Source organism: Ambystoma mexicanum, chromosome 5p (assembly GCF_040938575.1).
Source record: "Ambystoma mexicanum isolate Mex_15411 chromosome 5p, UKY_AmexF1_1, whole genome shotgun sequence".
In the NCBI taxonomy this organism is placed as follows: domain Eukaryota; kingdom Metazoa; phylum Chordata; class Amphibia; order Caudata; family Ambystomatidae; genus Ambystoma; species Ambystoma mexicanum.
In genome coordinates this window covers 152,387,538-152,414,219 of record NC_090930.1, presented here as the reverse complement: position 1 = coordinate 152,414,219, position 26,682 = coordinate 152,387,538, and the positions used below count along the sequence as shown (strand labels likewise).

At 47.7% G+C, this 26,682-nt stretch overlaps 1 protein-coding gene across 4 annotated transcripts in view; it reads left to right on the top strand.

The window, feature by feature from the left end:
- The window catches only part of LOC138480808 (ligand of Numb protein X 2-like), a 1,017,991-nt gene that overhangs the window by 319,492 nt on the left and 671,817 nt on the right, over positions 1 to 26,682 (top strand). For all 4 annotated transcript variants that reach the window (XM_069612553.1, XM_069612555.1, XM_069612554.1 and 1 more), the window contains exon 2: positions 18,503 to 18,981. In XM_069612553.1, the coding sequence (XP_069468654.1) occupies positions 18,593 to 18,981 (389 nt within the window). In that variant the 5' untranslated portion in view covers positions 18,503 to 18,592. The remainder of the gene's footprint in view (positions 1 to 18,502; positions 18,982 to 26,682) is intronic.

Below are 26,682 nucleotides of genomic sequence, written 5' to 3'. Positions count from 1 at the left end.
ATTACTTCGGTTTTAGTAGCAGTTAAGATGAGAAAATGATCGACCATGCAGGATTTAATAGATGGAAGACACGATCATTATAAATAGAAGATGAAAAAGAGGAGAAATGAGCTGGGTATCATCTGCATAGAAATTATGGGATATTCCAAATGACAAAATCAGCAAGATGTGTAGCAGTGAAAAGAAAAGGTCCTAAGACAGAACCTTGAGGAACGCCGTGAAGAAGAGGTAGTGTCAGAAGAGGACCCAGCCCACTATGCCGGTTACGTTTGGTTAGATATGAACGAAACTGATCCAGAAAACCCGAAAGACAAGGTAGTAGAAGAGTATGATCCACAGTGCCAAAAGCTTCAGATAAATGCAATGGAATCAAGAGACAAGTGTTCGGTGTAACAAGCAAAAAGCGGAGAATTGCAAACAGAAAGGAGAGTAGTTTCAGTAGAGTGGAGAGGGCCAAAGCCAGACTGGGAACCAGAAAGAATAGAGTTTTCTGTGACAAAAGCAGAGACCTGGAAACGGACAAGGCGCTCAAGAAGCTTAGAAGGATGGGGAAGGAGAGAAATAAGTTGAAAATTAGCGGGAAGTGAGGAGTCACAGAAAGAGCTCTTTAGAATGGGAAGAATGGAAGCGTGCTTGAATGAAGGAAAGGTAGAAGCAAGGAGAAATAATAAAGAGGGAGGTAAGAAAGGAGACAATCGAGGGATGGTTCTGTGTTTTTTGTTTGTTTTTGTACTATTGTCCACGCCCTAATGCCTCTGAGTCCATGGTGCGCATTACAAATATATTAAAGTAAAGTATAAAACTTAAAGATGAGTAATAAAGGAATCGGGTCAGAGGAAGAAGTAGGGTGGGCATGAGCAAGTAGAGAGAAAGTCTCAGAATTAGAGATCGGAGAGGAAGATGAGATCACCCAGGTGTGCAAGTATATTGGGGAAGAAGAGCAAACGGAGGAAGGAACGATGTCCACTCGAAGAGTGGCCATCTTTGAAGAAAAATAAGAAAAACCATGGGAAGTTAAGATGTAGTGAAGTAAATAGTCGAGAGAGGGAGAGAAAGAAGACGAGAGAGCGATTGAAACAGGCACCTAGGATGAGTAGATTGAGATTTCAGAAGATCCGAATAGTATGTGCATGTAGCTGAAAGAAGAACATAATCATATAGTGTATGACGAGAAGAGAAAGCGAGGTGATCTGCGTCGGAGAAGGACGGTGAAGCATTCGTCGCATAGAGCGAAGGTGGGGTTTAGCCATAGTTGAGCTGGTTTCCGAGAGGGGCAAAAAGAAGTAGTGGAGAAGCTAATCAAGCAAAGAGAGAAGACAATGTTGTAGCCGCATCATCAGCAGAGAGGGTAGCAAATGAAGGATGCGTAGGAAGATTTGAAATGCAAGAGGAAACTAAAAGGAGTATTAAAAGCACAAAGATCCCAAACATATGTCAGAGCTTCGGAACCAGGAGAAGTAGCTAAGGGAAGGAAGAATCGAAAGTGATAGGAGTGTAAACCGGTTTTACAGAAACAGATGCTGTAGATAGAGATGAAATAAAAATAAGATCAAGACGAGAACCAGATACATGACGGAGGAGTAGGGAGGGCATAAAGAGGATGTGAGTCAACAGAAGAGATGCGTAAGATAAAGATTAAAATCACCAAGAAGTATACATTGAGTGCAACAGGGTGAAATGGCACAAAGCAAGATATCCATATCATGACAGAAGGTTCCCACAGGACCAGGATGACGATAGACAAGTAAATGATTCAGGTTTAGAGAAAGAAGTGAATATTCAAATGAAGGGAAGTGACAATGAACTAGGAAGATATACAAAAGATGGGTGGTAAAGAATACCAGTTCCATTCCCATGGGGCAAGGGCCAAGGTGTGTGAAGAAATGTTGTCCGCAGCAAAAGCGGATGCAGGAATAACAGAATTGTGAGACAAAAGCCATGTCTCAGTAATAAAATGTTTAGGTTCAGATGGAGAAAAGTATCTAAGACAGAGTGGGGATTTGTGACCAAGGGAGCAAGCATTCCAGAGAGCAATATCAAGAGGTGGGTGATGGAAAGAGGAAAGATGAGATTAGAATAATTACATAAAGCGGGACAAGAACCAAAACTAGAAGGAATACAGGCAGTGATAAAGGAACACTTGGGTGGTAAAGGCTGCTGGGTTTTGGCTATTTAGTGGAATTGGATTTAAAGGAAGAGGGGATTGTGGAGTTGATTCAGAGGATTAACGCACTATGTACTATGGCATGGTCGTTTTGAACCCTGTGCACCTTTAGGGGTTCACGAATTTGAGATCCAAGCAAAATTCGCAATAGGTGGCCTGTATGATGGTGTTTGTTTAGAACCACTTGCCCCTTGAGCCAATTAAGTTTAAAAAAAAATGTAAATGAGTCTTTCCGCTTGGGATTGTCTTGTTATGGTGGCAGATAGTCGGTCTGAGTTGGACATCTGCAAGTGTGTCCATGCCGACTGCCAAGAGAGATGGGGGTGTCAGTGATGCCAGGTAATGTCATTCTGAGCCTGCTAAACTATTATTTATTTGAGTTTATAACGCGGCAGAGTCCGCAGGCATCGGGGCGCACAGATGCACGGGTGGAACAGAAAGACAGGACGATTGGCATAGAGAGTCATGAAGCTGCCAGAGGTTTACTCCAAGAGAAACATATTCAGTGATTTCCTGAAGAGGTTGATGTTCGCTTCTTACCGAAGGGATACAGACAGTGTGTTCCATGTTCTGGCTGAGTATACGGCAAAGGACTTGCTCAAACCCTTTGTTAGCTTGAAAGCTGGGCAGTTTACCTGCACCAAGTTGGACAATCGCAATGATCTGGCCGGCTTGTAGGGGGTCAGTAGGTATTTCAGGTAGGTGCTTTGCCATGAAGACACTTGTGCACCATGGTGGCTGCTTTAAATTGAACCTGCGCTTTAACAGGAAACCAATGGAAAGCCTTTCTGTGGTGAGATGCTTTTTTTCTTGGGATTCTTTTGATAATGCGTACAGCAATATTCTGAATGACCTGTATTTATTTAACTTTTTATAGCGCGCTACTCACCCGTAGGCCTCAGAGCGCAACACAGAATAGGAACAAAGACAAAGAAATCAGAAGTCGGCAGGAGTGAGGATGACAGGCACGAGTCATTCAAGGTTCTGATTGAAGAAGAGGGTCTTTATTTCTTTTTTAAAACAAGCTAGGCTTTCTATCGCACGTATGTCCTGGAAGGAGATTCCAAAGCAGGGGGCTTGTATATCAAAGATGGTACCCCCAAAGTGCACCAATTTGTATCTAGGTTGGATGAGTGTAGGATAAGCAGAGGATCGAAGCGCCCTACCTCCAGCTTTGGGTTTTATTCTGTCATTAAGGTAGCTGGGCCACAGGTTCTTTTGATAATTAAAGGAGAGAGTCAGGATCTTATGGGTGCTCCTCGGCCTCACCGGTAGCCAGTGAAGTGACCCTCTGGCCTCAGACATGGGCACATTTGGGAAGACCCTGTATTGCACGGACCACATTGTTTTGTGTGACATGCAAGGAATGAATATTGGCTTGCAGCGTGCCACCTAGGAGACTTTTACAATAGTCGAGCATAGAGCCAACTAAAGCAGTGGCGAGCAGGGCTGCACAGTGTTTTTTTTTTTTTTTTAACTTTATTTATTGCTGACATCTTACAGTGCAGGGAGCAACATATGACATTGAGAATTCATATCAGTTATTTCAAATAGATATGCATTATCACACATTATGTTAATTATTAAGGCTAAGGAGGGGGGCTGAGAGGGACATCGATTAGGAAGACTTCCATTTTGAGGTCTAAGCAGTGCATTCATCGGAAGGGTCTTCTACGCTTTGCAAGTACTCCCTGAGGGGACCCCAGATATCTTTTGGTCTGGAAATGGTTTGGAAGCCTCGGATGTATGCTTCTTCATACTCCTACGTCCCGTCCCCTTTGCTCCATACTTAAGGGACATTCCTCCGTCCTGTGGGACGGGACTGGAGCACTTTGTAAAAAGCATCCAAACATTTTGCAAACACTTTTTAGTCCTTGCTCTCTTTCTGTGCGGGGCCCGGCACGCGGCCGTAACCCCGCCCATCTCGGCTCCGCCCCGCGCATCGCCCATCAGTCATTTTCTCTGCTCATTCGGGACTGGACACCCTTGCATCTGCGGAAGATTTTCTTCCCTAGTCGCTCTGTCACCGGGGATTGCCCTGAGGTGCCTTCTGGGCCTAAAAATTGTACAGAAGTTTTCTCCGAGGGTCTCCGTAAGGGGCCTGTGGATACCGGAGTACACTCCGAGGCCCCCTCCTGTGGGGGGGGCTTGCAGACCCAGGTACTGGAGCTAGCTCTGAGGCCTCTTTATCGGCTTCCCTCAAAAATAAAACCGGGGTGCGCCCCGATGCCTTGGTTGGGCTTGGTGTTACCGAATGGATGTTCGAGGCCCGCACTTTTAAGGCTGTTACCGGACCTGGGTCCGAGGTCCCTCGTATAGAGGCTAAAGTTACCAACATTTCTGAGAGGCCTGGCAAGGCCTTATCAGTGAAAGTTGTTTCTCACCGTTCCCGCTCTTGTGGCGACGCCAGAACTGTTGATGGGGCAAAGAAGGAAAGTTCCTCCTTTACCGGCAGCGCCAAGGTCCTTCCGGAGAAAGCTAATTTGGCTATTGGTATGTCGCAGAAACATTCCAGGCCTCATAGTACCGGCTCTGCTGAGGTTCCTTACGTAAAGGCTAAAGTTAAGAACCTTGATCCATCGACGGGGACCCCTTCCTCAGGTGCCGCAGTTCCCCTCAGGTGATGGCAAAATGGCGGCCGTTCCCGCCACGACCACGGAGGACATTTTGGGCGCTTCCCCCTACAACTAAGCCATCGGCCTCAGGTGTAGGGCTTGGTTCTGTGGGTGAACATAATTCCTTGTGCGCATCCTTTTCACCCAGTTTACGACTGGAACGCTCGGATGCCCCTTCCGCGCAATGTTTCATTGCATGTGGGGTCGGCACTTTTGATTTTTGTGGACACTTCGGGGGATGGGCCTGTGTGGCAACCCTCCCCGTTGCGTCCCTGGAATTATCTTCTCCATGAGAGGCCTCCTCCGGTAGCTCCAAACCAGTCCCCGGAGGACACTTTTTTTCAGCTAATTTCAGCTGCTCATGCGTACCAACCCCATGAGGGAATATTTCAAGGGGCTTTTTAGGGAGATATGCCCACCTGTGCCTCCGGCTCCTCTGGTGGCTCCGCTGGCTCCGCTGGCTCCGCTGGCGGCGCCCTTGCCTACCCCCACCCTTCCGCCATTGTCCCCTGTGGACCAAGCAGTGCCTGACACGGTTCAGCAGGATCCTGACCTGTCGCCTGAGGCGCAGGGCGATCAGGACAACGAGGACCTGCCCCTCTCTATTAGAGCTTTTCATGACCGGGTACTGGACATGATGTGCTTTTTGGATGTTCCGGTGCCTGAGGCACCCGCTCCGCTGGAGGGTGTGCTTTCTGGGGCGTTCACCCTGTCTCCTTTGGAGCGTACTGCCCTGTTCTTGCAGAAGGACATTTTGGCTGAGGTCCGTAGGGTTTGGGAAAAGCCACCCTCTGTACTTTTCGGCAATAAGAAAATTGACGCGCGAGACTGCATTCTTCGGAAGAGGTGGCCCTGTCGTTTTGTCCGCCCCCCCCCCCCTTCCACAGTGGTGGCTGCGGCCACTTTACAGTCCAGGCCTGCAGCATCTTCTTCTACGACAGCTACTCCGGTTCTGGGGAAGGAGGACAAGCTCCTCGACTCCCTTGGGAGGAAGATTTTCGCTAACTCGGCGTTGCAGCTCCGGCAGGCCAATGCAGAACTAGTGTTAGCGGGGGCGAATATGAGGATGTGGAAAGGTCTGTCGGAGTTCGAGGAGTTCATTCCGGTCGAGAAGCTGGAAGACTTGAAGGCGGGATATTCCAATGCCAGGGTCTTGGCCTAGGATCTGCTGGAGGTTGCGGCTCACCACGTAGACACTTCGGCTCGGGCCTTATGCTGGGAGTTGATGCCTCCCGACAGGCGTGGTTGCATACCACCAAATTTTCAAAGGAGGTGCAGGACAAGGTGTTGGACCTTCCGTTTGATGGTAAGGAGCTGTTCCATTCTACAACGGATGTGGAGCTGACCAAGATGAAGGACAGCACCCAGACAGCTAAGTCCTTGTCGGTCCTGGTTAAAATTCCTTTTACGACCCATAGACCGTTATCGCAAAGCCGGCTCTCGTCTGGTTTTTAGAGGTTTTCTAGACCGGAAATCTCGTAGAGTGGATACCCCTTCGGGTAATAACCGCCGGAGGCAGCAACGGACTGGGTTTTCTCCCGCTCCTCAGCCTCCTCCTCAGGTTCAGGTGGTAACACCACTAAAAAGCCTACAAAATGAGTGTCCTCTGCGCTCGCACGAGACCGGTGGGAGGACGCATTGCGTCTCATTGGGAGGCGTGGCAGACCATCAGTTTAAGACAGGTGGGTCTTGTCAGTCGCTCGGGCGGGCTTCCGCTTACCCTTACCCCTTACCCCGCCCTTCAACTCTCCTTTCCAGCAGTTGGGTCGTCCTTCCTAAAAGCAGAGGTTCAGAAACTTCTGGATCTCAGAGCTGTGGAACCCGTTCCCCTTGGGGAACGAGGGGAGGGCTTCTACTCCCGGCTGTTTCGGTGCCCAAACCCAACCAGGCTGGCCTGTGCACCATTCTAGACCTTTCCCAGTTCAATCTTTTCCTACTCCAAGAGAAATTCAAGATGATCAGGCCAGGGGGCGAATGACTCAGCGTGGTGGACCTTCAGGATGCGTAATGCATATTCTGATTTGGAATCCACACAGGAGATCTCTCCCGCAGAGATGAGCACTTCCAATTTCAAGTGCTTCCTTTTGGCCTCCGTTCGGCGCTGCGTGTCTTCACAAAGATGCCGGTTATCGCGGCCTATCCTCGTCTGCAGGGTATCCACGTGTATCTGTTTTTGGACGACTGGCTCTTGCTCAGCCCGTGCCCTTTGAAAGCCGCCTGCAATCTTCAGTCTCTCCTCCAGCTCCTGTTTCACCTTGGGCTGTCGGTGAACTGGCGGAAATCTTCCATGACGGTCTCTCAGGACTTGAATATCCTGGGTTTTCGCTGGAACACGATGGACTGCAGAGTGTACCTGACCGGGGACAGAATGGCGGATCTGTTAGCCACGTGTCAGATGTTTGCGCAGTCGGCGAGCATGTCGGCCTGGTGGTTCCAGAGGCTTCTGGGTCTCATGGCCTCGTGTGTGTTGGCTCTTCCTCTTGCCCGTCTCCAAATGAGGCAGACGCAGATGGCTCTTCGGAGTTCTTGGCTTCAGGCTGTGGATCCGGATTCCAAGTTGATAACGATTCTGGCTTCTGTGAGAACGGACCTGGACTGGTGGTTGTCTTTCAGCAACCTATCAGTAGAGGCAGGGTTTCAGGACCCAAACCCGATGTTAACGGTCACAACTGACTCCTCCCTTCCTGGATGGGGTGCGACGCTGGACCCTATTCAGGTCACAGATCTTTGGTCGCCTCAGGACAAGCTCCTTCACATAAATCTGGAGCTTCTCGTGATTTTCCTAGCGCTCAAGGTGTTCAGACTGATCATTTCCAACAAGGTGGTCCGTATCCGCACGGACAATGTGGTGTCGCTGTATTACATCAACAAGCAAGGGGGAAGCAGCCCCCCCGTGGACCTGTCCATCCAGATTTGGGAGTGGGCGGTTCTGCATGGTGCCTGGCTGCTTGCAGTAGACATCCCGGGCCAGCTGAATGTCACGGCAGATGCCCTCAGTCAACGGACGATGGTCAGCTACGAGTGGGAGTTGAAGGCGGAGGTCCTCTCATGGATTTTCCTGCGTTGGGGCACACCGGAAGAGGACCTCTTAGCTACAACGGCAAACAAGAAGCTTCCTCTGTATGCCTCCAGAAGCAGGCTGGGAGCCTCCTCTCTGGGGGATGCTCTCGAGATTCCATGGGACAACATGAGATCTTACGCTTTCCCGCCTCTGCCTCTAGTTTACCGGACGATTTGCAAATTGAAGAACTCGATGAACTGTTCTACTTATAGCCCCGTGGTGGCCGGCCAGGTTTTGGTTCTCAGAACTTCAACAGCTGTCGGTGTATCTGCAGATCTTCTTCACCAGGGGGAACAGCAGCTGTGGGACCCCTCCCCACAATCGCTCAGCTTGGCGGCCTGGTGCCTGAGTTCAAGTCTTTAGAGTATCTTGGCTTGTCTGCGGATAACATGGTTATTATCCAGGCAGCCAGAAAACCCTCGACCAGGTCCCAGTACAGAAGCAAATGGCTTAGGTTCTGTCACGTTGGACCCAAGGGAGGCTACAATTGACACAGTACTGTCCTTTGTATCCTACTTAGCAGAGTCGGGTGTTCACATTTTGTCATGCAGAACTTATCTGTCGGCTGTTTCCGCTTACCTATCTACGGACCAATGCTCTTACTCTCTGTCTAACCCAGTGGTTAAGAGGCATTTTGCAGGCTTGACGCGCCTTTATCCTCCGATTCGTAGTCCGCACCCGACGTGGGATCTAAATGTGGTCCTGACGGCGCTGTGCCATAAACCTTTCGAACCAATGGCCACGGTGGACCTCAAGCACCTGTCGTGGAAAGTGTCCTTTTTAGTCGCCGTCGCCTCAGCAAGGCGTGTGAGTGAGCTCCAGGCTTTGTCGGTGGAGCATCCCTTCTTAGTCTTTCACAAGGATAAGGTGGTCCTACGGACAAATCCCACTTTCCTGCCAAGGGTGGTATCTGAGTTCCATCTGAAACAGTCAGTTTCCCTGCCGGTCTTTTTTCCGAAACCTGCCTCGGAGGCAGAAAGGGCTCTGCATTGTCTTGATGTTAGAAGGGCTCTTAAGTTCTATCTGGACAGAACATCCGAGCTTAGGAGCTCTTAACTTTTTGTGACCTTTGGTAACCCACAAGATAAGCAGGGCTCTAAGGCGACCATTTCTCAATGAATCGCTGCCTGCATTACGGAGTCTTACACCGTCCAAGGGCTGAAGCCTCCTAAAGGTATTCATGCACACCTGGTGCGGGGCAAGGCAGCTGCAGTTGTCTTTCATAAATATGTCCCCTGGGAGACCATCGCAAAAGCTGCTACTTGAGCCTCCCTTTCTGCCTTTTGCAAGCATTATTGTCTAGACATGAGCTCAAGATCTGATGCTCAGTTTGGTCAGGCTGTGCTGAAGAACCTTTTTCAGTAAGGGTTTTTCCATCCACCCATAATTTGTGTTAAGGAGTGCTTGGGAATCTCCCATAAGTATGGAGGAAAGGGGACGAGACGTAGGAATATAACCAGGTTACTCACCGTAGTGACCACCTTACTCCTAGTCCATAGTCCCCTTTCCTCCATACGCCCGCCTGCCGTCCCCTCTAATAAGGTTCCTCTGTTATTGCTAAGAGGTCTTGGACCTACGATAGAAAAGGACTGATGGGTGATGCGCTGAAAGAGAGGAAGGACAAAACATTTTTTGCAACATTTTTGGTTGCTTTTTACAAAGTGCTCCGGTCCCGTCCCACAGGACGGAGGAATGTTCCATAAGTATGGGGGAAAGGGGACTATGGACTAGGAGTAAGGTGGTCACTACGGTGAGTAGCCTGGTTATTTTTTTGTACGTTTATAAGTTCTCTGAGCCAGTTTCCGTGAGTGGGCGGGGTTTTGGATTTCCATTTCCTGAGGATGTTGTGCTTGCCACTGCTCCTCCCATTGCAAATAGTCTGCAAGTTTTTATAGAGGCCTTTTTGATATCCCCCAGCAGGTTTTTCAGTATGTCACTCATGGTTTCCGCTATCTCCTCCCAGAAACGCCTGATTGGCGGGCATTCCCAATACATATGAATCAAATTTGCAGGAACCGCACCACACTTGGCGCACTTGTTTAGTGTGGTCAAATTTGGAGATCTTACTTGGGGTACTGTGCAGGTGATTTAGGATTTTTAGCTGTATGAGTCTGAAGTTAGCGCATAGGGAGATGGCTTTGGTGTATCTGCAGTAATTTTCCCATTGTTGCTCATCGATCACTGTGTTCAGATCACTTTCCCATTCCTTTTTCATCTAATTTTTGGATGGGGTACGTACCATTTTGTACATTGTGGAGACATTGCTGGTCAATCCGTCTTCTGTCAGAATGTTGGATAAGAATTTGTGTAGGGGGAGCCATCGGGAAGGATGGCCACTTCTTCATGCAGGCTGCTTTCAGGCATTGGTATTGTAGGATTGTGAATAGGCCAGGGCCCGTTCTATTTTGGATTTCGGCAGCAGTAAGAAATCGTCCCTCAGGGAAGAGATCCCAAATCTCTGCCTTCTTGTCTGGGTCCCATCTTTGTATGGTGTGGTCCATAGTGGCCTCAAGTGTGGGATGGTGCCATAGTGGTAGGTGTGACCAGTACGGTGTGTCACAACACACCCTTTTGAGTATCCACGACCATGCCTGTACTGTTGAGGATAACTGGTCTGCCAGTACCTTCTCCTCTGGGACCCTGGCGAATATCATACTCTTCAGGTTTAGGGGGATTCCGCAAAAATCCTCAGCGCTAATATGTGCTAATTGCTCTGCAGGATTATTCCAGTATTTGGCAAAATATACCTTTGCGGAGTAATGGTATAGGAGAAAGTCGGGAGCTGCCAGCTTTCCCGTGTCGTAGTTCTCACATAGCTTTGGCCAGCTGAGTCTGGTCGTGCTTCCTCCCCAGACAAAATTGGAGACCATTTTCTGTAATGTATCAAAAAATGTACCTCCTGGCCATATTGGGATGCCACTGAAGAGGTATAGTAGTTTCGGTACTGTCAACATTTTAAGTAGGGATATGCGTCCGTACAGGGACAGTGGTAGTTTGACCCATGATTTGAGCTTGTTTTCTAGTTGCACCAAGAACGGGGCATAGTTATTGGTGTACAGGGTGCTCTTGTCTGTCGCTATTATGATACCCAGATATCATGCAGTGGTGGGGGACCAGCGGAAGACATCCATGGTTGCGTTTCTGATTTGTAGAGTTGGACAGTGGTATTATTTCTGACTTAGCCTGGTTTATCCTGTATCCAGAGTATTTTGTGAAGACCCCAATGTCTTGCATAATGGGTGGCAGATTAGTGTCAGGGTTTCTTAGGTATAGCATTGTATCATCCGCATAGAGAGAAATGATCTGGGGGTCCCCATGATTCGGATCCCTCTCCAAGCATGTCTGAAACGTAGGTAAGTTGCCATTCCTTCAATTGTTAATGCAAAAATTAGAGGGGAGAGATGACAGCCTTGTCTGGTGCCCCTTTGTAGATTGAAGTTTGGCGATAGTGTCTTGTTGGTCCTCGCTCTGGCCGTGGGATTACAGTACAGCACCCCTAACAGGGCACAGTTGTTAAACGAGAGAAATGGACGAATATAATTGATTTGTTTGGTAATCAGGCTGCAGGAAGAATGGATGAAGGCCACGTGGGGACGCATAGAGTTCCTCATCCAAGATGACGCCCAACGACTTCACCTTCTTCGATACGGGGATAATGTTAGAGGCAATTGTGAAGTTAACGTAGGCAGGATCTAGTCTTGCCAAGCAGACTTTAGAAGCCACAATTAGCTCAGTCTTTTTACAGTTGAGGGCAAGTGAGTTGGTGGCCATCCAGTCCTGGATGGCTTCATAGATGGTATTAATGGCGGCCGAGTCCTGCACATAATTCCCGCTCAGCTGGCGGATGACCTGGGTATCCTCAACGTATTTGGTATACCATAGTGCATGCAGCATGTCGAGCAGTGGGCGGATATAGATGTTAAACAGTGTTGGGGAGAGGCAAGACCCTTGTGGAACTCCACTGGTTTGGGATATGTGGGTCAGAGCTCTCTTCCCCAACAGCCACACAGACAGTACAGGGCTCAAAAAAGGATGAAATCCATTGGGAGGCCATTGGAGAACAGTTGGCGACCTCCCTCAAGCGTGTTACCAAGAGCGAATGGTCCACAAAAACAAAAGCCGCTGAGCGGTCCAGGAGCATCAGCAGGGCGGGATGACCATTATCCACCATGATCGCGAAGGTGGATTTAAGGCCCCGCATGGCGGTTTTCGTCCAGTGCTGAGCCCTGAACCCCGATTAGCGTGCCCCGAGAATCCCATGATCTGTGTTTTTGCAACTGACGATCTGCCATTTTATCCATGATCTTTAGGATAAAAGGCACATTCGTGATAGGACAATAGTTATCCAGGACTCTGAGGGTCAAGACTAGGTTTTTTCAACAACGACGTGATCAACGCTTCCTTGAGGGAGGAAGGGACCACACATTTCTCAAGAGGTTAATAAGCCTGGTCATCCAGAGTGCAAGAATCTTGATGGAGTCCTTCTAGACATGTGCCCTGTGGCTGTCTGCTGGACAGGAGGTGGGTTTAAGTTCCTGAATGATTTTAGAAACTTGCTCAACGGTGTGATGATGGAAGTGAAAACATGGTATAGATGTCGGAGGGAGGAGCCTGTGAGCAAGTATAGTCCTGCTTGGTGACAAGGTTATTGATGGTCTCTCTGTGGGTCGCACTTTTTGCCAGGAAGCCGTCATGGATTGTCTGACACCAAGCCGCATCGTTAATAACAGTATTGGAGGGAGGTGGATCCTGAAAGTCCCTTAATACTTTAAAAAGCTCACTAACTTTGGATTGGGCATTGTTGATCCGATTTTTATAGTAAGAGGATTGGATGAAATAATTTCCATCTTATATTTCTTGACAGACCATTTATACTGCTCTAACGAGTCTGGGATAGGATTTTGTCGCCAGGCCGTTTCAGAAACCCTTTTTTCCTGCCTACCGGAGATATTGTCAGTAAACCAGGTGTTATGGTGCACCTCAGGCTTAAGTTTTTTGTTTCAGCTGGGCCAGGTCCGAGGTGGCTTGTTTTAAGGTGGTAGTGAGATGGTCCACAAGCGAGGAGGACTGAGAAACTAGACAGGGGTTTAAGGTTCAAGACCAGGTGAGTTGAGAAACTTTCAAGTGTAACGTTTTTAAAGTTGCAAACGAGTTTGGTAATCGGTGGTAAGGCTTCCTTCTTAGCTATAGATTTCGGGGGGTAATTGAGGCTTGAATCTGAGTGGTCGGACCATACACCGGGTAATATACCTTTAGGTGTGAGATTAGGAGATTGTGAGATACCAGCCAGTCCAGGGTGTGCCCTCCTAGTCAGTGGCAGTATCAAGCCACTAAGTCCCAATGCGGTGAAAGAATCGGAGCAGGCCTGGCCCTGTTTGTACCCGATGTCATTAGCCCAGTAATTTAAATCCCCAAGAATGATTAATGGGTTCCTCAACATGATAATGTGGGAGTTTAGCTCCATAATCTGTTCCTCAAAGTGTGGCATACATCTGTAGTTTCTGCAAGCTCTTCTTGTCAGCACCAATGAGAAGGGCGTTGCAGTAGTCCACCCTTGACAAAATGATGGAAGGTGCTATGATCGCACAGTTGTTTTCAGTCATGTAGGGGCAACTATTTTTCAGAAGCCTTAGATGATGGGTGCAATTTGTTTAGGTCTGGTTGACCTGGGTTTCTGCCCCCAAAGATGAGTCGAGATGTATGCCAAGGGTTTTAACCTTGCTCAGGACTGTAATATTGGAGTCGTGAATGGCGAACACTTTGTAGTTTGTTGATTTAGCCCTATCTTGCGGAGATCCAAAGATTAGGGGCTCCGTTTTCCCTCCATTGAGACGCATCCAGTTTTTTGTCATCCAGGACTTGACCCATAGATGTGATTTAGGTCCGCTGAGTCGAGGTCATAATCGCCTGCAATCTGCATGACAAGCTGAATGTCATCTGCATAGTTGGTAAAGAAGACCCCAGTCTGTTACAGGAGGTTGCAAAGTGGTTGGATGTATAGATTAAAAACCACAGGTGACAAACCACGCTCCCTGGGAGACACCGCAGGTCGTGGGTACGGAAGCTGAAGAGGCATTTTCCCAGCAAAAGCTGGACATTCGGCCGGACAGGAAATATTGGATCCTTTTCACTGTTTCCCGGGAGCAGCAAGCAGTATTTCCGAAGATGTAGAGTAGGCGCTCATGGTCTAGGAGATCAAAAGCTGCCAACAAGTCTAGTAGGACCAGCAGTCCTACCTTTCCCCGGTCCACAATACCCAATTTATGTGGTTGAAGATCGACAAGGGCGGTCTTGGTAGTGTGGGATGGTAGGAGGCCTGATTGTCTGGGGTGTAGGATGACAGTGGATTCTATAAAAGTCTGGAGTTGTAACGTAGCTGCTTTATTCATGATATTTAGTTGCAATTAATTGTTGGTCTTAGATTGATTATATCGCTAGGGTCTAGCCCCAGTCACTGTGATAATTTTCAGGGACAGAGCCAGGAAGCATTAATAAGTCTTACCAATAAGGGTACAATAATGATTTTAAGATAATTTTTGGTGGTAAGATGTTGCCTCGGCAGCTGACTGATGCATAGAACCCAGCATCTTTGTAGGGTCTGGGATTGATACTGGGTGGAGTTTGAAAGCACAGGGGTTTAGCTCAGACAGTGAAATTGTGGGGGTTTGACAGAGCCTTAGCCTGGCTCAAGTACTCTTTCTTTTGTCTCTTGCCTTAGATACTGTTGCCTCAAAGGCAGATTGAGCTCTGATACAGTCCAAGATTGTAGGCGCAAACATCATCGATTTGGGCTTCTGGTTTTTCAAACGGTCTGAGTTTTCCGGATAGATTTGTTTGTCCGCATCATCGATTTGTTAAACACCTTTTGGAATCTGATTGCTGTTTTGTAAAGCCTCTAGCGTTTTCCAAGTGGCTTTATTCTCAGGAGAAGGGCATTTCAGCCATCTTCTCTCTGCTTTCCTTTTATCTGATTTCATCGCTTTGAGCTCGGGTGTGAAGCACTTTTGGTATCCTGTATTATCGCGAACAGTTTGTCTTTAGTGGGGCTAGTTTATCTAGTAGATTTACAAACTCAAGATTGTCGGTATTGACTATTAAATTGTGGTGGACAGACTCTGTGGTAGTAATCATGATTCTGGTGACGCATGTTTGGAGGTCTGTTTCCAGGACTTTTTTGAAATTGAAATTCTGATTAGGAACTTTCTTTATCAGGTTATTCACTTCTGCTGGGGGAGCTTTGAGGTGGATGCAGAAGTTGATCATATAATAATTCCATATACACAGCGTGGTACTTTCAATATTGACATCTAGGTTCCTAGCCACGATCCAGTCTATGATGTTGCCTATGGCTGTTTTCGAGTCATTATTGATTACAAGGTGGTCAATGATGTTCAGGGCTGATTCAAGAGCAATGGCTTCTTTATCAACCGCATTGCATCGCCATCTATTAAGATCACCCAGGAAAAGAGTGGAACTATTAGTCCTGTTCCGGTTGGATATGCGTTGAATTATGTCATTAAAACAGGGTATCGCCACAGGTGATCGGTATAAAAGTAGAAAGTTAACGCTGCTAGATGGTGTGGGAGTGAATTTTAGGTGTAGGGTCTCGCAATAATAACTTGAAGGAGTTTTTGTCAATAATTGCCACGCCACTTACAATCCCCTGCTGTCTGTTTTGGCAAAAGATGGAGTAACCCTCTGGGGTGGCTAGAGTGAGCATTGGACCGCTACCGTCCGTAATCCAGGTTTCCGTCAGGAATAACATGTTGAGATCATGGTTAGTGATATAGTGCTGGATTTCCAGTGCATGTCTGTTAAGCGATCTGTCTTTAATAGGGCTAGCTTGAAATTCTTTATAGGCCCTTGATTTGCCATTTCTTTTTGCTGGAATCTCTGAAGTCGGCATCTGAGGTCTGCGGCAGAGGTCTTGTTGGCATGTATGTCCTGGATCGTGGCGGGTGGAGTATGGTTAATGACTCCCTCCAGGCATTCGCTTAGTGTGGAATCAGAGATTTTTTGTAGCGGGTGTAAGTATGTTACTTTGAAGGGGTAATTTTGGGCTGTTAGCATGCATCTGATGTCTCATTCCCCTGAGAGGATAGGGAACAAAGGAGGGGATAAGGAGGGTCATCCGTGGGCTCCGTCTGCTTGTTATAATTTGCCCCCCTGAGATGGTCGGGCTGAGAGCTGGACACCAAGTGCCTACCTAGACTCTCCAAAGGTGTCTGTGTATTATCTAATTCGGCTTGTATTGTTTCCAAATAACTGGCTACTATAGCCAAGCACTTCGCTTTCTGGCTGGCTAATAGCAGGTTTAGCTCCGTGGAGTAACCCATGGTGCTTTATGATCCCGGGCTTGGTGGGTGCTGGGTTAAGTGTTTTTTGTTTGCGTTACAGGTGGTGGAGTTTGCTAAAGTTTGCAGAAAATCTAGTTGGGTAATGTGTGGCTAACGGTGACAGAAGTCGAACGATATCAACTTTTGATCCGATTGTAATTCCTCTAGAGCCGGTTCTCCGAGTTCTCAGTCCACCGTGATTTGGCTACAGCTGGATTTCTAAACTTAGTAGCTGCTTTAAACGCGAGTTTCCAGCCCCTCACATCGGCAAAGGACAAAATCCACACTAACTACCTATGGTGAGCTTTTCAATCAAGTGTGCAGTGGCACCCTGCAGTAGGGTCTAGTGGAGAAATTATTGAAATTTCCCTGCAGCTCTTGTTGGAGAAGAGCTTGAATTATTGCCCGAGTGGCCAGGCTTGGCTGTGGAAGTAGTTTTCTCATGTAGAAAAGGCTGAGCCTGGTCTTGGTTGGTCATGATTGATGTTGAGTGAGAGTGGTCTCTAAAATGTACACAGCGAAGGTAGGCTTATATATTGCAGTATGTCCATTTCTGGCCTTTGGCTCGAATAGTGATGCAACAGGGGTTGACCGAGTATCGAGGTGAGCAGAGGATGGTGTCCAGAAGATATTGATTGATTATTCGGCTGCAGTGGAGTTTAGACAAATCCAGACGCAGCTGAAGGCTACTATGAGCTGTGCATGCTTGGCTCTCTAAAGCAACTCCAGTGGCTTTTAGTGCTATACTCCCCCTTCAGTGAGTTAATTAAAATACCTAGGACAGGTGTCTACAGACTCTGGCTCTCTAGATGTTTTGTACTACAAGTACCATCAGCCCCATTCATAGCAGTCCATAGTGATGGGTCATGGTAGTCCTACTTAAACACCTTCAGAGAGCCACAGATCGCAACCCCCTTGGGAAGTGATTTGTGCAGTGGTAGCAAAGCCATGTGGGTTGTGCTGTGTAGTGCTTTGTGGCTGTACATGACCATTATTCTTGGGAAGACCTGGGTGTTACTTGCTGCATACTCACAGTGCTGGTCAGGGCCAGAGGTCAGGTCGAGTGCATTACCTGCCGAGTAACCTATGGGTGGCTTGATCGTTCTTTAGTTGCAAGTCAAGCGGCAGAGTGGAAACTGATTTTACACTATCATCATGCTGGTCCAGTAAATCAGATCTTAAGGTTCATGGTCCTTGTGGGATCCCGTGGCTGGTCTGATGATGGTGGTGCCTGCGGGGCAGGTACCCTAGATGGGTAGCATGTTTGGAAGAATGCCTGAGCACTCATCTCTTGTAGAAGTAGCAGGGCACTGTATCTATGATCTATAGGCAGTTTGGACTTCTTTAGGAAGAAGTGTCTCACATTCCTTTGTAGGAATCAGTAAGTCTGAGCAGGGAAACCTGCTTGAGTGGTACAATCTTTTGGAGCAAATGAGTTAGATGGTGCTATATTGTAACAGTCTTTAGCTCCCTGGTTAAGTTTGATGTCGTTGCCCATTGTTGGAGGGTGTGATGTGACTTTGAGTACAAGGTCCAGAGTGGCCAGGAGTCGCACTTTTAGGGAAGCCTACTCGTGCACATCTGTTATCCAGCTCCACAAGTGGCAGTCCTTATTGGTTTAAAAAAACATTTAGAGTACAGAATACATCTCCCTCTTCCATTAGCTGCCGAAGTTCAAGATGGTTTGTAATTGGGAGGCAGCTGCCCTAAAGGCAGTGCTTGGCTATAGAATTGAATGTTGGCTGATCCAAAAGCATGTGATCCACAGATTTCCTGGTCGTAGTCACTGTAACTCTAACTCTCCACCAACCCCCATTATGTCTTATCAGTTAAGACTGTCACATTTTCTGTGCGATTGAGCAAGTGTAAGTACATTTAAGGAAGCACACATGGTTCCTTGCAGTAGGGATGTGCGCTCCAGGCATGAATGCTGCAGGTACACTGGCTTGTGGGAGATCGTGAATGTAGTCCCTTTTTCAAAGAAGAATTGTACCGTAGATGAGATGGAATCTGTGGACTTGGTCCTCAACTCATCTTTGTCCTACTACTGCCTCTTTTCTGTTGAGAGTTGATTTTCTGTGCTTGCATAACCATGTAAAAGAGTTTTGTTTGTGAAGACCAGAGTGAAGAAACTAGACTATGCTAAACCTTGAAATATCATCCATTCATCCGGTTCAGACTCTTGATAGTTACTGACCTCTGGGGGCCCTGAAACTGATACTCTAGAGCAATAAAAGACACTTGATATGCTATAATTTTTGTAATACCTTAATTTTGCTCCTTTCTACTGGCTTAGCTAATTTTGGAATATTTCTTTTCCTTGCAGGACCTAACAATAATGTTACTTACTACTGACCCTTAAACGGGTTGAAAATCTGCACTACTGTCATCAAGGGTAAATTCTTACAGCCTCATCATGGCAGATTCATTGGGGTTTGAACCCAGCTGTAAAATCAGTGAACTTTGCAAAGAATGCGGCCAGTCTCACCCTGCTCAGGAAAACCACATTTATAACTTCCAGGAGGATGTGGACGACGAACTTTCTTGCCAAATCTGCCTCCAGCCTTTGCTTCAGCCAATGGATACTCCTTGTGGACACACCTATTGCTTTAAGTGCCTGGAGAACTTTATGAAGGAACAAAACTTTTGTCCAATGGACAGGAAGAAACTGAGTTTCCAGTACTGTAGAAAGTCCAGCCTTTTAGTGCGGAATCTTTTAGATAAGTTAATGGTGGATTGCCCCTTCCAGAAAGAGTGTCAGCAGAGTATGCAGAGATGTGAGTTGCATGCACACCTACAAAACAGGTAACAAAACTGTTTACCTTTTTTATTGCGACATGCCTTTTTTTATTTAATTTGTCACATTTCTATAATTTCGTATACATGCTTTTCAATGCTTGGTGACAGTCTTATAAACATGTCAAACGAGTTGTTGGCACCTTTTTATTTTACCGTCTGGATTTTTCCAGACTCCGGATTCATAATTTAATTTTAGCTGGCTTAACCCATAACCAAACTATTACAGACAACATCCCTCCCCTTTTAACGTACCTTGAATCCCTGTTCGTTTTAGGGTCTGCCCCTCTGTCGTACCTCTACACTCCTCCAGTTTCTTCCTCTGCAAACAATGGTCTGGTACCCTTGACCGGGGCATAATAAATCAGCTACCAAAGAAGTCTCAATGCTCTCGAACTACTACAGTAGTCATTTGGTAGGTTCTATGTTGAAATGCCGGAAAAAAAAAAAGTGGACCAAAACGCATTTCTTTGGGTCAAATTTTGATTATATTTTTCATTGCGGGCGGAGATCCCCTGCAACCCTAAAAACCTCTTCCACCTTTTTTTATACTCTAACCCAACCAGCCATCTATTGTGTAAAAAGGTGCAAAGATTTTTTTTTAAATTAGACACAAATTTTCATCCTTGTTGTTTTTGTATTCAGTTGGTGGGACGTGGGGGGGGGAGGAGTGCGGGAATTACCTTTTTGGCACAGTACAAAAGCGTTGCCAAATAATTAGTTCAGAGCTCTGCTTAGCAGTCCTCTACCTCATGATTCCGGCTAGGTCATCTCCTGAGCACTTAACATATGGTTTACCAATTGCTTTGGGTCTTTATTCACTAGCCTGGTTGTACTGTTCCTTCTTTAGGGCAATGTTTCTCTATCCGGGCCGTTGTGCACATGACCACACTGAAAAGGTCTAGTAGGAGAAAGTTCTTTTGCCCTTTTTTTTTTCTTCTTATTTTTCTTTTCACATTTCGGTTGCTTTACTCGCGTTGCTGTACATCTTTTGAACTTTTGTAAATCAACCATATTGGTTGAATATTGCTTCAGGATTTAAAAATGAATGTGAAATGGATTTATTTTTATTAGGGGTATTAATTTTCACGCATGATTCTCCTTTAACTGAATTGGCTTTTCCCCCACAGTGCCAAGGCCTTTTTTGGTGATTTTTGTATGTCGTCATTCAATGCCTTGTAACTTTTTTTGTTGCATGAGATATCTCGGCCAAATGTAGCCCCAAGTAGGCGGTCGTAACGCCACCCAGGAATCCTAGGTTGCTGTAGGGGGGGTGAGAGAAAATAACCAAAGGGCCAACATTTATAATTTTTTTTTTTTAAATGCCAATAAAATGATGTACCAAGAAGCCTGTGGTTTTTCCTTGTAAGAACTAGGAACACATGGTTTGCTGTACTGCAGTCCCCAATATCCTGGCTTTCAAGAACAGGTTGGGTGGAATCGAAAGAAAATTTTGATATCTCACCAGCTCTGAAATCTCTCCATTGGCTCCCAGTGGATGCAAGGATTAAATTCAAAGCTCCCTGCATTGTCCACAAGGCTTTCTGGGGCCTGGGTCCAACCTCCCTGCCACTCTAAAACTTGAGGAGAACCATCTCCGGTTCCGGAAGCACCTCAACCTTCCTCTTTTCCTCTGCCTTCGTTCCCCCTCTGCCCTGCTGATCTGTTCTCTCTTGGGACTGTACACCTGGCCACCCTCTGTCATCCGGGCCCAGGTACCTGCTCACCCTGCCACCCTACCGCACTGCCTCCGGGCCACCCCTTGCACTGGGGTCTGTATCTGTACCCATACAGCCCCCCCTTTTTTCTTCCTGCACTTATCAGACCTACCCTGTCTGCTGCCTTAAACCTAGCACTTGCAAATTGCTGGCTGCACTAAAACTGTTTGTTGCCTTTATTATTTATGTATTGTTGTTTATCTGTTTCTCCTCCTCTTCGCACTTTCCCCCTCCCCCTCTCCCATGCACTTGCACGTTCTCAATGTCACTGGCCCTAGTAAGATTGTTGTTTTGTTCTCCCCTGTTCCCCTCCCTTGCCTTGTCACACTCCGAAACACTCGTGTACGAGCGCGATAGAAATAAAAAATCAATATCAATGTGGTTATCATCACTTTTGTGAGAGGTAGGCTATTTTGTCAATTTTTGCCAATTGGACATGCGTGGACAGAATGGAAGAAAAGGGTAGGAAAGCCGAATTGGAGGACAAAGGCATACATTTTTGAAAAGTAGACAAAATTCCAAGTTTAGGAAGGGGTGATTTGCGCAGGTTAGGCAACAACTAGGTAGGGGACATTACCACCGACTTTGCTGGAACTCTGCCTGGCCTGCGTTACAGCTCCTCCCCACCAGGGAGTCCCGGCAGTGTGCCAATACCTCCCCGAAGGGAAAAGCTGCAATGCAGCCCAGCCACAACTCCAGGACGGTTGGAGGTGATGTCCCCAGCCTTGGACAATTATGTACCTTGTGGGTGTACCATCCCCTAAGCACAGCGGCAGCTCCAGGGAGCCCCGGCAGGATCCCCATTCCTCCCCGGAGGTGACATCTGTAACGTAGCACAGCCAGAGGTGCTGCCTGGGCTTGCAGACGGACAACCCACATGGGAGACATCCGCTCCGAGGGAAAGAACCAATGTTCTGCTGGCATGGGGAGGCAATTTGTGGCCTGCCTCTGCAATTGTGTCCCAGCTCACCAAAATATCTGCCCAGACGGCCCATTACCACCCACACCACCAACAACCCAGCCTCAGTCTCACCTGACCCACTGACAGTGGGCCCTAACCAAAAAATAATAAAAAAAACAGTACTCGCATAACGTTGCAGCTGCTCGCGTAGAAAAAGCTGTAAATGAAACAAAAAACATTTGTTACCTACGGTCACCCCAGCAAAAACAAATCTACACTCGTATTTTCCAATCATGCCCCCCCCTTACAAGCCATCCCTGGTGGTCTACTGAACCTCAACCCCCCACCCCCAGTGAAAACACATTTGTACCCTTCCTAGGAGCTGAAATCTGCCCCAATGGAGGGCTGCATGAGATCCCCCACACTCTATTTGGGGTGGGGGGAGAGGCCCACCCCAAAACGTCAGAAAGGCCCCCCCAATGGATGGGGCAGTAGGGTTTGGGCACCCTGGGGGCATATTGGCACACCAATGTGCCCATCTGTGCCAAGGAAAGTTTGTTAAACAAAGAACAATATTAAAAATGGTAGGCTTCACTTTCTGGAGGGCTGAGGGACTTCCTAAACCACCGGGGAATTTTGTAATGTAAAGGGGGGGTGCACCTCTCCACCCCCACCAGAAATGGAGGGGCCGGCCTTCTCATGTAGCCCTTCCTGGGGGCAGATAAGGAGGGGGCTGTCATGCACTCCTCCCTGGGGTCAGGTGTCTCTTCCTTGGAGCAGATATCTGCCCCCCAGGGAGGGCCGCAAGTTAGGCAGAATCACATGCAGTACCCTTGGGAAACACTACATGCAATTAAGCCTACATGTCAGTGCAATTTCACCTTTGGTACAAGACCGTACTACAGTTATGTGGTAGCAGTGGCTGAGCAGCCAGACTTAGCTCAAGAGTTGAGTGAGCACTAGAACAAGTTACACATAGGACCAACAAATACAGTGATTCAAACACTCAAGTTTTCTTGGTAAAAGAATATACATGTATTTACATAGTTTGAAAACATTACACTAGCAAGAGCAGCTCAATATCATATACTAATATACTATAAATACACAACCAATAAGTTACTGAACAAGTTTTGCTCCCCTGAAGTGGGAGCAAAATGGCACTTCAGATACTTTCAAAAGGGGTAAAACGACAAGGTTATAAGAATCAACAGCACAAATACTTTCATAGGAAGGGCAAAGGGTTTCAGTAAACTACAACCAGCAATTCAGTTCATAGGCCTGGGCCACAGTCAATGGTTCAGAGTCTTTGTATAGGATAGCACAGTTCTGGTAGTAAACGGTTAAGTCTTTGCCACAGATCTTAGAAGAATTTTGTCAGGCGAAAAGTTAGACGAATGTTTAGGGAAGGACAAGCCTTTGAAGTCCGGAAAGTTTCACAAACTTTCACTGTGACCGAAAAGATTTCTGGACCGCGTTAGAACAGTACCTTTGTAAAGTGAAGAGGAGCTGTAGCTGAGGCAGTTGTTCCTGGCAGTTCGAGCAGATCTTGCTGTTCCTGAGCTTGTCGTGGGGACAAGGTCGTCGGGAGGTTCCTGCACTGCCCAGGGATGAGGCCACAAGCTTGGCAAAATGTCTGTTTAATGTGTGAGTGCCTTAATGTCCACGAGCTGGTGTCCTTCCCCCTGGCTATCCGGTTTTCAACAGCACTCTGAAGAAAATTTGACCGGGATGGGGATGGTGTCCAGGTGGCTTGCGAGTTGGTTGTTCCCTCCAAACTCAAGGGAAGAAGTTAACCTTGAGGGATTCTCTGTCGATGGAGTTTCAGGCAATTCGGACCTGCAGCAGGGCTTCACTGGTCGTCCAGGAGTTGCAGCAGTCCTCTTCCTTCAGCTCGTCTTCGGGTCTTTCGTTGCAGTGGTCGACTCTGCTTTCCAAGTCCCAGAGACCTGTTTTTAAACAGTTTTCCCCCATTCCAGCCTGGCTGTCACTCGCACAGCAGGGTGGCTGTCCTTGCCGGAAACCCAGCCGACCAATCACGCCTGAGTGTATTCAGGTCTCCTTGGAGACTAAGCACAGGGAGTTTCGGGCACTTCCCCTCACATCCTGTACAACCCAGACACTCGGGCCCCAGAGGAGGGCTTCAGCACTGAAGCCTGCCAAAGGCCAACGAACAAAGGGACCAAACCTGGTTTGGCACTCAGAGACAAACACAAGAAGGACCTTTCCTAAAAGAAATGGCGAAAAAAGTTGTCCAGAGTCTGTTTTTACAGAGGGGTCTTGGGCGCCATATTGAAAAACATGGCTGACCCAATTTGTAGCTACCGTTTTCGCGGTTGGGAAAAATTATGGTAGTTTGATCTGAACCACTGCCACCAGCCATTTAAAGTAAGAAAGGGTAACATTGACTCAGGGGATGCTAGGCAACCCCTCCAGCACTCTATAGGAAGATGGCGTGTGCTGGGTCTGTAAATTCAAAGAGACTAGTAAAGTCAATTTAACTTTACATGCTCTGGGAGACAGTAGTCTGTCCCAGAGAAGGTATTTAAACCTTGTGAAGTCTGAAAGACATCCCTGTGCCACTGCACTGAAGGTGCTGTGTGACACACAGAAAAAGATGATGCTTATGGAGTTGTCTTAAAACTCCATAACCAAAGATCACAAAAGTAAAACACACATCAAAATACATGGAAGAGTGGGGAAAAAAGGCTCACACACTTCCCAGGTAAAAAAATCAAATCCTAGAAATCCAGCAAAGTTGCTGGGGGTCTCAAAAGGTAAGGGAAATTAGCACATTCTTGAGAATTCTCCCCAACACCGCATGATATGGCCCCCCACTCCATTGTGGGTGGAGGGAAGGGGCCACCACCCCTTCTCGTTAGAATATTCCCCGGCGGTTTGGGGTGCCCCACAGCACCCCCTAAAATGCTGTCTACCATTTTAACTTTTTTCCTTTGTTTAGCCAACTCCCCTTGGCGCAGATGGGCACAATAGTGTGCCATTCTGCCCACAGGGTGCCCAAAACCTACTGCCCCACCCATTGGGGGCCTGTCCAACATTTTGTGGTGGTCCTCCCCCCCCCCCACCCCAAATGGGTGGGGGGTATCTCATGCAGGCCTGCCTGGGCCTCCTACGAACAGCTGCGAGAGGTACACGCCCCTCCATTTGGGGTGGGGGTGGAGAGGGCCACCAAACAATCTGGGACAGGCACCCCAGTGGGTGGGGCAGTAAGGTTTGGGCACCCTGGGGGCAGAATGACACACTATTGTGCCCATCTGCGCCAAGGGGAGTTGGGTAAACCAAGGAAAAAAGTGAAACTGGTACACTACACTTTAGGAGGGGCTGACTGGCACCTTAAACCTCTGGGGAATTTTCTAATGTAAAGGGGATTGGCCCTCTTCCCCTCCCACCAAATGCAAGGAGGGCATATAAAACAGCCTTCCCTGCGGGCGGATAAGAGGCGGGGCATCTCATGCAGCCTTTCCTGGGTTCAGATGCCCCTTCCTAGGAGCAGATAACTGCCGCCAGGGAGGGCTGCATAACATGACCCCCAGTCCGTTTTGGGGGGGGTTGAGATAATGGGACACACCCTTTCCACAAAAACAATTCCCTGGTGGTCTTACTGTAAGCAGCCCCCAACCCCCTGCCATTGAAAACAAATCCCTGGTGGTCTAGTGGGCATTGCTGGGTGCAGATCGAGCGCTCTGCGCCCAGCAATGCTACAAAAAAGTGTTGTTGGAAAGGGGAGAATCTCCCCTTTACGACGACACCTGCCTCGATCTCTGGCTTGAAATACAGCCGGAGATCGAGACAGAGCAAGGTATACACTCAACTTGTGTTTTCACTGCAGCAGCTTAAAATTGCTGCCGTAGTGAAAATACTTTTTCATGTCGGCGTGCATTACGCACGCCGACGTGAAACTGAAGGTAATCCAGCCCCCGGGCAGTGAGGAGGGACCTCCCTATCACATAGCCCGGGGGTTGGAATACAGTTTTGTGTGATCACTGCTTTGCAGGGATCACACAAAAGAAAGTGCCTAAAAGGACGAGGTATCTCGTCCTTGGCAACAGGGAGGTAATCCCAAGGAGGAGATACCTCGTCCTTGGCACTTAAGGGGGTTAATCAAACCATGTTTAAAGTATTACAGGTCTAGTTTAGGTAAAATTGTATGTAATCCACATCTGTTTGTTTCATTTCAACAGTTGGCTCAGTGTATGAATGAACCAGTATAGGAGTACTCCCTCCACACACGTACTAGTGTCAGTTTCTGAGGCAGTTGAACAGAGCTTTTGATGTTGTGTTTAGGAATGTGGTAAAGCTGCGCAGAACTTGTCAGCAATGCCCAAGCAAGTTCTTGGTATGTCTCTCCTCTATCTCTATCTGTGGTGTTCCCCAGGGGTCTAACCTCTCTCCCTGGCTGTTCAACCAATACCTGGCACTTCTTGCCCACCGCATTGGCACTCTGGCCCAACTTTCAGTGCTATGCGAATGACACTCTGCTCGTTTTCAGGCTCCCTTCAGCCACCTCTTCTCCTTCTCTCATCTCTGATTGTCTGTCCGCCATCCAGGAGTGGTGTGCCGCCAGTGATCTCTGCTTTAATGCCAGTAAGACCGAGATTCTCCTCAACAACACACCAGCTCCCTCCTTTCCTGTCACTCTCTGGCCAGCCTCTCTTGGCCCTCTTCCTGCTCCCACCTGTGAGGCTAAAAACATCGGGGTCATCTTCGACTCCACACTCTCCTTCTCTCCACATCTGTGACATACTTCCTTTCCTCTACTTCCCCCAGAAGCTCACTGTCTCCAGAGCGCTGGTTCTCTCTAGGCTGGGCTACTGCAACATCCTCTTTCTAAATCTGCCTGCCTCTACTCTCTGCCCTCTGCAACTCATCCAAAACAGGACTGCGAGACTTGTCCTTGGCCTCAAGCCCAGGAATCGTATCTCTCCAGGACTGTAATCTCTGCACTAGCTCCCAGTGGTGGCGAGGATTAAGTTCAAAACCCTCTGAATTGTCCCCAAGGCCTTCTGGGGACTGGGACCTCAAGAACTTCTCTCGTCCTAAATATCTTTCTTCTTGAGCTCTTCGCTCATC